This window comes from Channa argus, chromosome 23 (assembly GCF_033026475.1).
Source record: "Channa argus isolate prfri chromosome 23, Channa argus male v1.0, whole genome shotgun sequence".
NCBI lineage: Eukaryota > Metazoa > Chordata > Actinopteri > Anabantiformes > Channidae > Channa > Channa argus.
The window spans coordinates 2641563-2657513 of record NC_090219.1 but is presented as its reverse complement, the minus strand read 5'-3'; the positions used below and the strand labels follow the sequence as shown (position 1 = coordinate 2657513).

The following is a 15951-nucleotide window of genomic DNA, read 5'->3' as shown; positions in this document are numbered from 1 at the left end:
TCTCTCTCTCTCTCTCTCTATATATATATATATATATAGGTATATGTATATCTATCTATCTATCTATCTATCTAGATAGAGATATATCTATAGATATCTATCTATCTCCCTCTCTCTCTCTCTCTCTCTCTCTATAGATAGATAGATACATAGATAGAGATATATATAGATATCTAGATAGATAGATAGATAGATTTGCCTTTCAATCATGGACCTCAAAAACCCCTGCTCTCCTTGTTTTCCTATTATCCACTGTTAATTACCTGCATCAGGTGTTTTTAATCAGTCAGAAGCTGGAAGATACCATATCAACTGGGAGTTGGGGGGGACAAAGTGAATTGGTGTCTTCCAGCTTTTGACTGAGTGAAGACACCTAATCCAGGTAATCAGCAGTGGGTAGCTTCAGAACCTAGAATAAGAAGAACTGATATAAAGCGATAAAGTGTGATTCAGTGCTGGAGGGTATAATAAAGAGAAACAAACTACTGTGTATGTAGTAGCACAGTGAGTGCAGTATGCCATGTTAGAAATTATCTCAAACATCTGCAACCTCTGAACAACCACGGTGACCAATAAAACATTACATATTCGCAGCAGAGTTTTATATCTTTATTTATGCTGTCACTCACTCACTCACTCTCTCTCATGAAACAAATTACAATTGAACATTGGTTCTGAACTAAACTCTATACAGGTGAGTTAAATTATTTAACAGAAAGTGTACAACTATCACTACCAAATTTAAGGCAGAATTCCAAAAGTGGTCAAAATATTTGATATTGATATAATTTTGACCCAAATATTAGTTTCGCTAATCAACTAAAACAATCACTAAGACAATAGGAAAAGAACATCTACTGTACAACAAAAATCCTGCCTCCAACATTGACGTCATGTTAGTAGAGTATTAGCATTTTACATGAATAAAATATACTATGTATTGTACATTAAGATTCTTTTACCATGTATTTTGCCCTTTCCAGACAAAAAAAGTATTTATTGCATCTCTAGAAGTAACCGTGGACCTGCAGCAAGACAGTTTCACCATCATGCAGGTTTAAAAAAAAAAAAAAACCCAAAAAAACAAACACAATTATCTTCGGATGCTAACACGTTGAGGGTCATTTAGAAAGGAGATCACATGTCCATGGATGACACTTACTGACAAGATGACAAGAGTATGCAGGTGGAATACATGTACATAGAGCCTTCTCTACAGTACAGCCACTGTAAAGAGGTTTTTTTTACAAAAAGCAAAGGCCAGGTAGCAAGAGATACTTAAAGTTCCCAAACCATATCGCCATGCTAGCTTGAAAATGTCCATTTCCAATAAGCTGCCCACAACAATACTGTCATTTAGGAAATAGGATGACATTTTCAGTAATACACCTACTACTAGATCTGCTCCCAAGAGTTAAAAATGAAGATTGATATGTCTCTTTTGGCTGTGCTGCAAACATGAAACTTAGCTTCACATTTAGCGGACAAACATGTGAGTGGAATCAATCTTTTTCTCTAGTTCTTGGAAAGACAGTAAGTGTATTTCACAAAATGTGAAGCTTTTCCTTTAATTGGTTGGAGAAATGCTTTACTGGAGGAGACACATTTAAATACAAAATATCTATGGAGAAGACCCTGAAGTGATATGAGCTGTCACTTTCACAAAAACATTTACATTTACAGAATATATAAAATGTATATTTAATACTTTCAAAAAATGTACTAGATTTGCTAGGTAGCCAACTCTTTGAGATACCATGGAAATATTGTCATTAATGGCAAATATATACTGTGAAGGTTTTTTATTGTGAAGTGCTTCAAGTCAGCAGTGGCATTATACTGCACACAAAACTCACACTGGTTTGCTGTGGCAGGTTTTTAAAAGGACAACTTACAGTTGTTGGAAAAATATATACAAACATACAAAATACAAATAAAGTTGATTTAAAAATTGTAATTGGCCCATTGACACAGCAGTTACTGTAAGTGTCATATAATTCTGTCTCCCATCTGTTGCTGGTATCTCCAAACACTGATGTACATCTTTTTTTTACACAACTTGCACAGACTTACATGACAAAAAAACACAGTGTAGCACAGTACAAAGGTGGTTGAGTGTGGCACGGTATCAAATTTGAGTTGTTTCATCTACTGACTGACAGCGCAGTGGCACCATCAGTACATGTCATCACAAACTTGTCTCTCTGTCCAGGCTCTTCTCATGCTTCCGCCTCCGCTTGTGTCGCTTTTCACCACTACTGGAACAACTATGTAAAAGAAATTTTAAAAATATACATATATTAAAAGCAGATATGTAAATGACTTTATATGTGAAGGGACTTTATGTTCACATGCAGATTGCACAGGCAATGATAGCTGAGTTAAACAATTAACCCTTAGGAGTTTACGATCATTAAGTCACACGGCTGATGCAATGGTAAACATCTTGTGGTACAGTATATTAAGGTAAAATCAAAAGGTTCCAAACACAGGTCAAGACTCCTAAGGGTTAATCGCCTAGTCAATCCAGATCACGCAGCATGCACACACAGTCCAGTATGTCCCATGAAGCCTATTAGGAGTCAGCCCTAACACTTTAATGTCTTGTGACACAGACAAATACAACATAGTGACCTGTTACTAAGATTTATTGCTAGTGCCATTAATTTTGCAAACCATGCCGCCATTGACATCATAAAAATGGGCCTTGGAGTAACATGCACACCCACGCCATGCTGTTTACTCAGTTACTGATTTATTTCAGTATTTCTTCAGTAATCTCTTTATGGACACCTGCAGCAACAGACCAGCACTATTTTTTTATCATGCAACAATCAGGGACTGAGACTGGGACTGGGAGCAACTTACCTTTGGGATATCAGCTTCTGAGAGGTTAGGAAGGGGAGCTTAGGGGCAGAATGGAATGAGAGAAGCAGGCAGGAGATACTATGTTAGTCTACTCTGTGGGAAATCTGCAAGGGCAAGGCTGCTCGTACATAAACATTTTCATCTGAACACACTCTCTCATCAGTTTACTGGAAATATAAAAACAGAATGATCCATAAATTTTCAACAATAAGCAGCTGCCACCCAAACACACTAGTCTTAGACACTAGAAATACACTTAGTGTTGGGAATCAAACTGTTTAAAACAAGCCTTCTGAGGTATTGGTGTTGGTGCTCTGGATTTCTGAGTGTTATATGATTAAGGAGGCTAACCTTTTAACGCTTGGGTCCTTCTTAGTGCTCTCAGCAGGGCTGACACTCTTCCACACATTCCCAAATGATCCTTTAGACATTTCGTCAGTTATGTTCACTGTGGACGGGTCACTCCTTCAGAAACACATCACATGACAGAAAGTATTATGTCCCTGTCAATAGCAGGTTTCTTTTCACACACTCTGTACCTGCTATGGCACTGGTATTTCTTTCTAAAAAGCAAAAAGTGTAATTTTCCCAAAGGGGAACTACTAAAGCACTAGTTTCACGCTTTGGTTTCAAGGTGAAAAGTTAAAATAACAGAGTGTATCTCCTGAAAATTAAGTAACTAGAAGTGTGACAATCAATATATCTGCTCCCCTCTGCCCATCCCAGCAACTACTTCTAAAAGTACATATTTTAGCTTTAATTCCAAATGTTTATTTTGTTCTAAGGTACTTTATATATTATCACAAGTTACTTTGGTGTAGGAGAGGGAAGGCTGATGTCAGCTTTACCAGTACAGGCTGCTTCATTATTGGTCATCACACCAGGTTTTGCACCTTGAATACAAACTCCACGAGATCAAGTATGTCACCTTCCAAAATGCTAGGTAGAAATTGTCATTCAGACGGACAAAATGGCTTTTGCAGAAAGCATGGGCTACCAAACTGCAGCATCTGATTAAAGATAAAACTGCCTTACTTGTAATGCCCTTCCAGTGGCACTTGTACAATGCCTTCCTCTTCTACAATAATACTGTGTTCCTCCTAAAGAAAGAGACAAAAGGAAAAATCTAGACACTGCATGGATAGCTGCTACATGAGCATAAAAAGCCTGGTCTATAACTGCACCTCTTCCGCTGCATCCTCCAGCTTCTTCTTCTTCCACTCTGGCATTAGATCATCCAGCCAGCTCAGTTCTCTCTTAGTGAAGATGAAGTCCAGCAGCTTCCGAATGAAGACCAGAGCCAAGACCTGAAGCGGCAGAAATGCATATCAACAGTCATATGCATTGTGTCCACAAATATAATCCATGAAATAAACCACACAAATACATTTAGGTTACCATCATGGGGAATACAATGGCAGCCTTGGAAGTCTTGATGACCCAAAGTAGGACCAAGCAGCTGAGCTGGATGATTGTGAAGAGGTGGACCTTCCTCAGGGGAACATGACGAAGATAAATGAAGTCTGGCTGATGTTTGGCTGGCATGCAGAACAGCCTCAGACGGTCAAAGAACTGCACAAATGAAAACAGACATGTAACCATTCATCCTGCACCTTACCTGAAATAGATATTTTAGTAAAAATACAAGAAGATGATGTGTGGACTCACCTGAATACCTCTGAGTGAGGAGGCCCCCATGTACAGAAAAACTCCATACAGAACAGGCATAGGAATAAACTGGAGACACACAGAATATTTGCAACATTATAGGCACCTGTACGTAAATCTCAACTTAAAATTGACACTTTATTAGGTTCATTCAGTTTGCTCTGATGTCCTGCAGTAAATGATAATGAGTCTAATATTTGGGTAATGTTCAAACTTTAATAAAGACAGCTACATATATATTCCGTGTATAGTATAATATTTACACATGCATTAAAGCTCATAAGGACCTGTTTAAATTTGACAAATGATGGGCTTTTTAAGTAGATCGCCTCATAGTCCAGCAGAGGGCACTATCAGCTTGACCAACAGGCCAAAGCTGTAAACTACAGTAAGCTAATAGACAACTAGAATGACTGCCTTGCAGTTATGTTCCTTCATCAACCAGTTAAATGAGAATTACCTGGTTGCAGACAAACATGCCAGCAAGGTGATCTACTTTTAGTCTGTCTAAGTTATTAACTTTTTCTAAAATTGAAATATTATAATGTTTCTAGGTCTAGATTAACAGCTTTCCCTAACTCTGACCACTTAACTCTATTGTCCAATACTAAATATCCATGTCGCAAGGCCCATGTTCCACTGACATTAAAACTGGGCTAAAATCTGCTGCTTCTCATACAGCGAGCTGGTGGCTCAATGGGTAAAGCATCAGGTGGGGATGCAGAAGTCTTGTAGATTCCAGCCCATGGACCAGGTGTGTCACGCACCAGAGCAAGAGGCTCTGTGGTAGCCCTTTGGGTGCTGCTCATGGCTGCCCACAGCTCCCCGCGGGGGGATGGGTTCAATACAGATTTCATTGTAATATGTACATTTGCTCAATAATAAAGCTTCTATTTCTGTTGCTGTTCAGCCTCGCACAGATATTGCTTTGATGAGATGGACCAATAAAATAAACCAGTTTATCCAAGTGGTAATTTGGGCCAGATTATAAGAAACTCCTTCAGGGCCTGAGATATAACATTTACAAAATTGAGATGGGCGTAAAGTCACAGTGACTTTGACCTTTTACGACCAAAATCGACCAAAATTCGACACTTTTGTTTGACAAGTTTGAAGATATTATTTCTTTGGCCAGACTGTCAACAGTACAGAGGCAAAAAAAAAAGAAATAAAACACTAGCAACTAATTACCATATATTATTTCATTTGTGTAGTTTGTAAAGAAATGCTATTGATATATATTACATGTGTTTACAGTTTATGTTTTTTCACCAGAAAGAACACAAATTAACACATAACGACACATTTCTGGGTTTCTCCCCTGACCTTCAGCACAGAGGTCATGAAAACAGAGCAGCCCATCAGGGTAAAGATCATGAGGCCTGTAAAGCGCTGCTCTCGGATGCCAAGGAACTTGGGCTGCTCTCCTGGGGCTGAACACTCCGACTCAAGCTTCAGGCTGTTCACATGGGAGATGGAGAGCACGGTGGCTGCCACGAACCACGGCAGGCCCATGACTGAGCAAACACCGAGCATCACCCCCACCACAAATAGATCCAGGTGGTAGCCACAGCCTTTCTGCAGGATCCCAACATAGTTGAGTCATTATCAAAACATTAATAAAGCAAGGTATGCCACTGTTTTATAAAGAGGTTCTTTGGGATTTTAAAGTGTTTAAATACCTTTAGTTTGTGCTCCTTCCTGTTGATGATGACAGCTGTGATCTGCTGGTCCATGAAGATGAGGATGGTGCAGAGCAGAGCGGGGATGGAAGTGATGATGACAGTCCACCAGGGATTTGGCCCTACAGGGTTTATAATCCAGCCACGATCATCTCTGGTTGGCTAAGGGACAAAAGACAATACTGTATGTCAGATATGTAATAGCATAGACAGTCATCTGGCACTTTCCTTCTGTCAATTTACATTATTACTTATTTATTTTTAATATGTATTCTCATTGTCAATGTTTTGATTGTAGATAACGATCATATTAGATCAGATTCATTATTATAACCTGATTTACTGTACATTTATTTTATTTTCACTTTAACATAAACGGTGAACCTCTTTATTAATGAAATTGTATGGGACTTTTTACCATTTTGACAATTGTGTTTGTTTGTTTTGTTTGGTTTTTTTACACTTCATCAACTGTTTCCTAATATTTTAAGAGACAATATTTTAAGTACTGAAATTACATTACAAATAAACAGTTAAACATAAATAGTTTAATCACTCTTGTCTTTGACTGTAAATACTGTAGTGTTTTTTTTTTTTGTATGCAAGAGCATTTAAGTTTCTAATCCACTCAGTATTGTACAGATATAGTGATATTAAAGATACATTTAAATCCTCTGCATTAATGTGTATTCTTTCTCAAAATTAGAAAAATGTGGTTTTCAATTAACACCAATCAGCCACAAAATGAAATAGACAGAGGTCACCTTGAGCATACTTATCTGTCTGCTGCTAAACTGCTTCATACATAGTTGATCACATTTTTCCCTCACTAAAAGCATTAGCGCAATGATCCCACGATGGTGGAACGAGCTACCAAACTCTGCGCGCTCAACAGACTCTCTCCCAAAATTCAAAAAACTGCTGAAAACAGAACTCTTCTGCATCTTCCTATGCACATAAATCTCTTTAAAAAAAAACAACAACATTACAATATGGATACTGTAATTTGGTGTCAGAGAATAATTGTGCCACAGATGCACATCAGAAATGTAATTGCAAGAAGCTGCTAATTTCATTTTAACTATTATCTTAGTCTGTGGAATACAGTTTGAGGACACCTTTTAAATATATAGTATCATCACTTTAAAATATTTTTTAATCAGTAATTGTTTACAGTATATTGTTGTCAAGCTACTGTACTAAGGTATATAAAAAGTATATAAAAAGTATATATATATATATATATATATATATATATATATATATATATAATTTTGACAAGTGAATATATTGTTACTTTTTTCAAGGGATGCTTTCATCTGCACTTACTTTGAACTTGTTGGGGACCTGAAGTTTAGGTGATGGGATCCCCAGAGCATAATCTACCAACACCATAGTAAGAATGGTGATGAAGACAGCAAAGTCACTGATGATGGCCCGCACCTGAAAGAAAGAAGTAGATATGCACTTTTTTGACAAAATCCATGATAAAGCGAAATATTGTTCATTGTAATGAAAGCAAGTGACACAACTGTTTACTAACTGGCTGTGCATCATGCATGAAAGTTTTTTTTTACCTACATCAGAGTGATCTAACTGAGTAATACAGTGTGGCCCTCATCACCACACGGTGGCGCTTGTATACTACAGGTTACTGCGTATGGATCACGCCACATATTACGCTCATGAGTGTCATCTCAATGTGAAATCATAGAAATGGGACATATAGAAAGGCCATAGACAGAATGTTTGCAGTATTATAAAACAACTAATAGATGTCAGCATATTCTATGGTACTTTAACACGTGTCAGTGTAACTTCAGTGCCCTGGTAAAACATATCTCTATATGTAGGCGTAAATACGTGTTTGCATTTTATGAGGGTAAATGTTAAAAAACACCTACCTTAGTGGGGAAGTAGCGGCTTGTCTTGAACTCCTTGAGGAAGGCGGACATTAAGACAGTGGAAAAGAAGAGGACCACGCACCAGAAGAGGACATCAGGGATATAGGGACCATGAGGACCACAGGCAGTGCCCTCAAACTCACCATGCAACATCTCGCACTCCTACTGGCACCAGACGCCACAGCGATAGTGATGATGATGATGATGGGGGTGGTGAGAATAATCAGAATTGTGAGCCGAAGCAGAAGAGGGATGCCATTAGAAATGATCAGAGGGACAGTGGAGGTGATGATGGATGTCGGTGTAATGACTGAATTAGTGATTTTTGAACACCACCAATCTAGTTCATTCAATGCTGGTTTGAATGTGTAGTTACAGTATTTTGGTACTGTAAGATATTTAAAGCATACAACATGATTCATCAGATATCATACAATTCAAATTGCCTTGTCACTTGTGCATGCAACGAAGTATGTCACTACTGGCATGACAGATTTATGACATTGACACTGAGAGAATCCACTCCTCACACTGCATCTCTACGCTTATTCCACACAGCACAATCCTTTGAAATCCTGCCCACATGTTCTTAATCTCACCCTACTTCCTGACACTTCCTGATCAAAGTATGAGCTAAGTGAGATACAATGTGGTGCCAGACTGTAAGACATAATCCCAACTTCCTCTAATGCTTTGTTTGTGAGTCATTCTTGTCCTCTGCTTGTTTTTCCTCTTCTCTCCTTCACTCAGGTTAACACTTTGATTTATAGATACAGATCCAGATCTTCTTCATCAGAAGTCTATCTAATCCCAAGAAAAAAGTTTTTCTCTCATTGTATCTCTAGCCCAAAGATACCGTATTTTTCCTACAGATGTAAAGGTGTCCCTACCTTGACCTCCAGCATGGTCCAGTTGATCTGTGAGACTGTGATGTTTCTCTCCTCCCAGAAGTGCAAGGTCTCATTACTGGGGTCCGGGGGCTCCACACAAACACATCTGTAGAGGATATTTAAATTAATTACTAAAATTAAAAAACTTTTTGATGTTCAGATCCTAATATTGTAAACTTCTAAGTAATTAATTAAAATGGGAATGTCCAGTCAGAAATATTTGTGTTTATAGAGGAGTATGTTGTACAGGTAGATTATAACATGAATAATTATCTCGTAAAGATAAAAAAACAAAAAACAAACACATAATACAATGTCTGTAATAATGTTACAGTGACTAGTCACCTACAGAAGCTGAGCAGGAAAACAAATGCCCAACATTCAGGCTTTGACTGCCTGTAACTTCACTGCTAGAAGTAGGTCAGTTCTGTACACCGAAGTTAACTGATATCAGGTGGAAATATCATCCATCCATTATCTTTTACCATTTATCCTATTTAAGGTCACGGGAGGCAGCCTCGACCGGTTTAGTCCGCCTCAGCTAGGCATTCCAGAAACTCATGATGTTATAGATCAAAGAACAGTCAGACTGACTTTGAGTTATTTTGCAAAAGGGAAAGCACATTTGCATATAATGACAGGGAAAACTGTGTCATAATTGTAGTGTAATCTTTTAAAAGAGGATAACTTTTGTTTAACCAATTAATAATTATTAACCAGGGGTCATATTTGTTTTATTAAATTTCAAAAAACAAAATACCCCAGTTAGATATCTATATATGAACCATGTTGCTACAGCTTCCCCTCTTCTGTGTTTGATATTTAAAAACTAACTTTAATAGAAATAAAAGAGATAACCCCTTTTTCTCTACATAACCTTATTTATTCACCACTCACATCACATGTTTGCTATCCTCAAAAATTTTTCAAGCATGTTGGCCTCGAGCCAGAAATCACAAGAGGTCAGATCAGACAAACATGGTGGGGCATCCAAACTGTTGAACCCAGAATGAAGAGGATGAACTCAATATGCTGGACAGTTGTAGCGGTGGACCAGTTGGGTCGAACTCTCTAAAGATTTTGGAAAACCACCCTTTAATGTCAATGTCCTATGTCATCCCACTCACTTGAAAATGGGCAAACCAGTTTTGTGACAGTCCTGTGAGTTGGTGGCTTGTCAACAAGCACCAACTCACCAATTTCATGAGCTTCCAGCTTATTGAAGCTTTCTGCTGCTGGTAAACCGAGATAAAAATGCTCGAGCATAACCATTTGTTTGTACTCATCAGCTCAGAGAAACTCCACGTTTACCTTCCCTCGTTTGTCTGACTGAGAGCCTACAAACCTGATAAAAGAAAAACTAAATAAAATAAAACAAGGTTCTCAGAAGAAATGGATAGCTCCTTTAATTCTATTGATGCAAACTGACTTTTCCATTATAAAGATTTGCTGGATTTACTAGAATTGTATGATATTAAATTTGGTATATTCATTGTTGGAGGGGCAAAACAAGCATATACATCTGCTTGGGCTTTGTGCATATATTTATTAGTCAATACTCCATATATTCTATTACACATCATGTACTAAATGTTCAGCCATCTATTTGAAATGACTTATTCTGTTGGCGTTCTACAAATCTAAATGTCAGCATCCCCTGCTGTCCACTACACCAGATCTAAAACCACAGAAGGAGCACTCGGCTTCAGAGTTTGACAAAAATAACAAAAGAAAAATTGCTTTTTTGAGTAAAATTACGTAAAGTGCACATACGAGTACTGTGTGAGTTTCTGAAGGTTGTTGTTTTTATTGATGGGGTAATGCACTCCCAGGTGGATCAGCTTCTCCAGGGCCTCATAGATGAAGATGATGCAGATCAGTGCAGCAAAAGCTTCCTCAGTAAAGCGTGTGATGTAACAGACAAGGGAACTGGCATCTGTGGCCACCAGCAGTAGACAGAAGAAGGCTGTCCACAGGCCAATACAGGTCCTAAGGGAGAGGTAGGAAAGGCCATATTCCCTGAGGGAGAACGCAGGAGAAAAAAGTAGGATACATTACTGAAAATGGCATCCCTACCATCTGAATAGAAACTACAACTACAACAAAAGCAGACAAAACATAACCTACTTGCAGAACTTGAAGAGGATCTTCTCAAAAACAAGAACAGGCCCTGTGCTTCCCAGAATGGTGAGGGGCTGACCAGCAAAAAGAGAGTAGGCTATTCCAGTCATGGAGGCCCCAAACAGGGACTCAATAGCACTCTGGAATACAGGAAATAAAGTTTAGTTTGTTTAATCAAACATATGTTACTGTTGTAGCATTCAAGTTGATTTTTATTGTTAGTTGCTTTCACACATATATGTTTAAAAATCGGACTTCTAAACCACTATACACAATACAGTGCAATATATTAACTTGGGTGTAAGTTTCTTGTGAACAAAAAATATGTTGCTACTTACCACACGTCCCTCAGTGGCCTCGCCCAGGAGTCCTCCAAAGGTGATGACAGGTGACATGCACGCGCAGTAGAGGAAGAGGAAAGAGGCCAGACACTGCAGACTAATGGCATCTGTGTAGTCAGAAAGGTAGTGAGGAGCCTTTCGTTTGATATCCAAGATGAGCCCTCCAAAAATCCTGTGAAGAAACAGTATTGTTATGGGGGACATTTTGCAGATTCTGTCATCCTAGGATGATTTACATTATTCACTAAACAGTGAATGTGAACTGTATTTTGCAAAAGCTAAAAATACATTCAGCTGAATAAGGCCAAGACTAGCATAAGTAAAGGATGTTATAAGTATATTTCATTGTGGTTCTTTACAATATTAAAGGAATTGAGAAATTTGCTTTTAAATGCAGATATTTTTTTTTCCATTCAATATGAAGACAGTCAGCTTTATTTGCATTAGTAGTGGAAAAAGCTTCCAAGAACTGTATAATGTTGTAATACTAATGTAATGTGAAATACAAATGTCTAATGGATTCAAACTATTGCCTGTAGTATTGGGGTACAACACTCTGCTTCTCTCTGCTGCTGAACAAATGTTTGAACCCACTGTAGCAGAAGACCTCTGACAGACTCCACTACAGTTACTCATGGGAACCACAAGAAAAAATATTGAAAAGGGGCAAAGTGCCTCCTGTCTGAGACTACTTCTGTACTGCATGTGTTTGTGTGGGGCGAGTGTGTGTGCCTGTGTGTGTGTTTGTATGTGTGCATGTGTGCACACGTCAACTCATGCTTTCCTCTTTTCTGTAGTGGTAAGCTGGCTGGTATGTTGCTATGGCAACAGTGGAAAGGACATTATACCTATTTCAGTCTGAGCAGCAGGCGGCTATGCCATGTCCCAGGAGGTGGGAGTGGTGGACAGAGTAAGTTTGATAGCTGAGACTGGGCTTTGGGCCAAACAAAGCCAGGATGAGAGCGTATACTGCAGCATACTGCAGCTCAGCAGCAGCAGCGCATCACTCACTTCACCGCTACTAAACCTCTGAGATGAACACGTGTGAGCACTGTTCTATCATTTCATTGTATCGCTGAGAATGTCCTGGTAGGGATAAGGTGGTTTTTGGTTGATGACAATTACATTTTTTTTATCTTTATTCTCTCTCTAAATCTCAAAAGAATGGCAATAACTACAGGCGCATTTTGAGGTTTAATCCTTAAATGCATGTTTCTTCAAACATTTCTACATATGGAATGGATTGCACCAGCTGTTTGCAAATTCTTAGACTAGATTTGTCAATAGTCTGTCCCAAGTTCTTCCTAACAACTACTTAGTTTTAGTGGATGCACCAGTGAAACTTGGGGAAATATCTTAGCCAACAGTGTTACTATGTGTTATATCAAAATCATCACCATTAGATTAATAAACATATTCAGTAGCATTTTACTAAAGTAAAAGAAACACAATATGACCACAAAAATGCCTCATTTATAGTCGTCTTGTGTCTCTTTCTGTCTAAGGGACCTAAGGCTATGGGGGAAAGGGGACCCTTTCACCATGTCGAATAACTGGGGCCTAGTTCCTCAGAATATAGTATTTCCATAGTATTTGGGCCCAAAAATCTCAGAAATATGCTGTCCAACCATATTGATAATCTAGATGGCATAAGTCTGGCCTCCAGTACTACTGCAAGGAACCTTGGAACCTTTTTGACCAGGATTTGTCCTTTACCTCACATATAAAACAAATCTCTAGAACAACCTTCTTCCACCTGCAGAACATTGCCAAAATTAGGAGCATCCTGTCTCAAAGTGATGCCGAAAAACTGGTCCATGCATTTGTTACCTCTAGGTTGGACTACTCTAAATCCCTACTCTCAGGATGCCCCAGTAACTCCCTAAAGAGCCTGCAATTAATCCAAAATGCTGCAGCAAGAGTTCTGACTGGAACTAGCAAGAGAGATCATGTTTCACCTTCACTAGCTTTTCTCCATTGACTTCCTATTAAATCTAGAATAGAATTTAAAACCCTGCTTCTTACATATAAAGCTCTGAATGGTCAGGCTCCATCATATATAAAGAAGACCTCATCGCACCATATCATCCCAGTAGACCACTTAAATCTCAGAATGCAGGCCTACATGCGGTTCCCAGAATGTCTAAAATTAGAATGGGAGGTAGAGCCTTTAGCTATCAAGCTCCTCTCCTGTGGAACCAGCTCCCAGTTCAGATACGGGAAGCAGACACCCTCTCTACTTTAAGTCTAGGCTTAAAACCTTCCTCTTTGATAAAGCTTATAGTTAGTGGGAGAGTTTTTTTTTTTTTGAATGGAAAGTCTATGGGAGTGATGTTTAAACTGCAATATCTCAAAAACTACACATGGTAGCATGATGCAGCTTTGTGGGATGCTGTCCCATGATGAAGTGCTTCACATGTTACAGCGTGGGCTCTATAGCGCCACCGTGTGGTCAGATATCAGCCTGTATATGTTAGTTGTTTTGACATGCTACTAGTCCTACACGCTTACAGCTAGAAACATGGTTCCAACTGTAATATGTTAAGTACAGTTAGGAGAGTAGATGTATTACTCTGTGGGCTGACAGCTGATGTACAATAATTGTTATGAATATTTGTATGATTTTTATTTTGCATTGCCGTCTATGAGAGCAATCTTCACACGGCTATATCTCGGAAACTATGCGTGATATTGTTATGAAACTTTGACCCATGATGCCCCATGATGAAATGCTTCACATGTTACAGTGTGGGCTCTCTAGCGCCACCGTGTGGTCAGTTATCAGCATGTTTATGTTAGTTGTTTTGACATGCTACTACTCCTACACGCTTACAGCTAGAAACATGGTTCCAACTGTAACATGTTAAGTACAGTTAGGAGAGTTGATGTATTACTCTGTGGGCTGACAGCTGATGTACAATAATTATTATGAATATTTGTATGATTAGTTTTTTGCCGTCTATGAGAGCAATCTTCACATGGCTGTATCTCGGAAACTACACGTGATATTGTTATGAAACTTTGACTCATGATGCCCCATGATGAAATGCTTCACATGTTACAGTGTGGGCTCTCTAGCGCCACCGTGTGGTCAGTTATTTAACTCGTTTTTTAACTCCTAAAAATTGTTGTTTTTTTTCTGATTTCACTTCTATGTTGTACAGGGCCTTTAGTACTACCACGTGCGCCACCTGGCGGCCGTTCGCGGTACTGCAACTGTTTCGATCTTTTTTTTTAAGCTAATGCAATGACTGACTTGAATGAAACTTTACAAATATGTGCAGGACACTGCCCTAAACACGCGTGTTAAACGTTTATCCACTGGGGGGCGCTATTGTGGGTGTTTTTTTTTTTTGGTATTTTATCCTCAGAACTTCATTAGTGTTGAGAGGGCAAGATGGCAACAGTTGATTCCTTTGGACAGGCTGCCATCTGCTGGAGAGTTGGTGAATAACAATTGAAAACTTCTTCATTGTTTCATGAGCTTTCACTAGTTGTTTAATATTTTAAAAAACTACACATGTTACAGTGTTGCCTGTTGCTTCTACAACTTTCAGAGCTGCAGATTCGGCGATGGCTGCAGCAGGTGCAGCGGCTGGCTTTCAGCAATCACACGCATTTTCTGCAGGAAATGCCCATTCTAGTTATTAGTGGGAGAGCTGTAAGCACAGCTCTCACACTATTGAGATCCTTTTCTTTATTATTATTATTATTATTATTATTATTAGTGGGAGAGCTGTAAGCACAGCTCTCACACTATTGAGATCCTTTTCTTTATTATTATTATTATTATTATTATTATTATTATTATTATTATAGCCCGTTTTTCGGTCGCTATCTAGTCCTAGACGGTTTGTCGTAGAAACTTCGTTCCACTTCCTAAACGTAGGTCCCTTTTAGGACAGGGGTGGTATTACTTTTCTCATTAATAACTTTTATACTTTTTATTATATTTCACTTTTTATGAACTTTTTTCCCATAGAAAATGAATGGAAGGCACTTAAAATTTCCCTTCAACTTGCCACTTTTCATCTGCCTCTTGTGTCGTCATACTTTGGAGTAGAAACTTCATTTAAAGTTTATACGGGTCTAGTCCCTTTCAACTTTTTCTGGGTGGATCAGCTTCTTTCTATCTTTTATACTTTTTGAATAATCGCAGTTTTAGTTTTAGGCAACTTTTGGAGCTTTTTCAACTTTTCCATTAGTGTGTATTGCGGAATGTTGGAGCAGCTAGAGTGGGTGACATCACACGCACTCTAACTTTTCAGCTTCCACTTTTAGCAACTTTTTTCCTTCTTTCCTTCAGTCAACTTTAATCTTACATAAACAAACTATACATCAGAATGTAGGTATTTTTGTCTTCTTTCAGTAAATGTAACTCTCATAGTCACAGGACTGACGGTTCTTTCTCCAAGTGTCCAGAAGCAGAGAGAGTGCCGGCTGAAACTCCCATTGGAGCCCATTATAACAGAGGTTC

The 15951-nt window shown here is 38.6% G+C and overlaps 1 protein-coding gene across 3 annotated transcripts in view; it reads right to left on the bottom strand.

Moving 5' to 3' along the window:
• Positions 1–595: 595 nt before the first annotated feature.
• LOC137108371 (sodium-driven chloride bicarbonate exchanger-like) overlaps positions 596–15951 on the bottom strand; it is a 48546-nt gene continuing 33190 nt past the window's right edge. For 2 of the 3 annotated variants that reach the window (XM_067492844.1, XM_067492845.1), the window contains 15 exons: positions 11472–11646; positions 11140–11273; positions 10786–11031; positions 9013–9118; positions 8123–8284; positions 7548–7661; positions 6219–6380; positions 5863–6114; positions 4537–4605; positions 4267–4440; positions 4053–4175; positions 3904–3968; positions 3220–3333; positions 2869–2906; positions 596–2267 (listed from right to left, as the gene is read on the bottom strand). In XM_067492844.1, coding sequence (XP_067348945.1) covers positions 2894–2906; positions 3220–3333; positions 3904–3968; positions 4053–4175; positions 4267–4440; positions 4537–4605; positions 5863–6114; positions 6219–6380; positions 7548–7661; positions 8123–8284; positions 9013–9118; positions 10786–11031; positions 11140–11273; positions 11472–11646 — 1909 coding nt within the window. In that variant the 3' untranslated portion in view covers positions 596–2267; positions 2869–2893. The remainder of the gene's footprint in view (positions 2268–2868; positions 2907–3219; positions 3334–3903; positions 3969–4052; positions 4176–4266; positions 4441–4536; positions 4606–5862; positions 6115–6218; positions 6381–7547; positions 7662–8122; positions 8285–9012; positions 9119–10785; positions 11032–11139; positions 11274–11471; positions 11647–15951) is intronic. The other variant, XM_067492846.1, reaches the window with a different exon arrangement.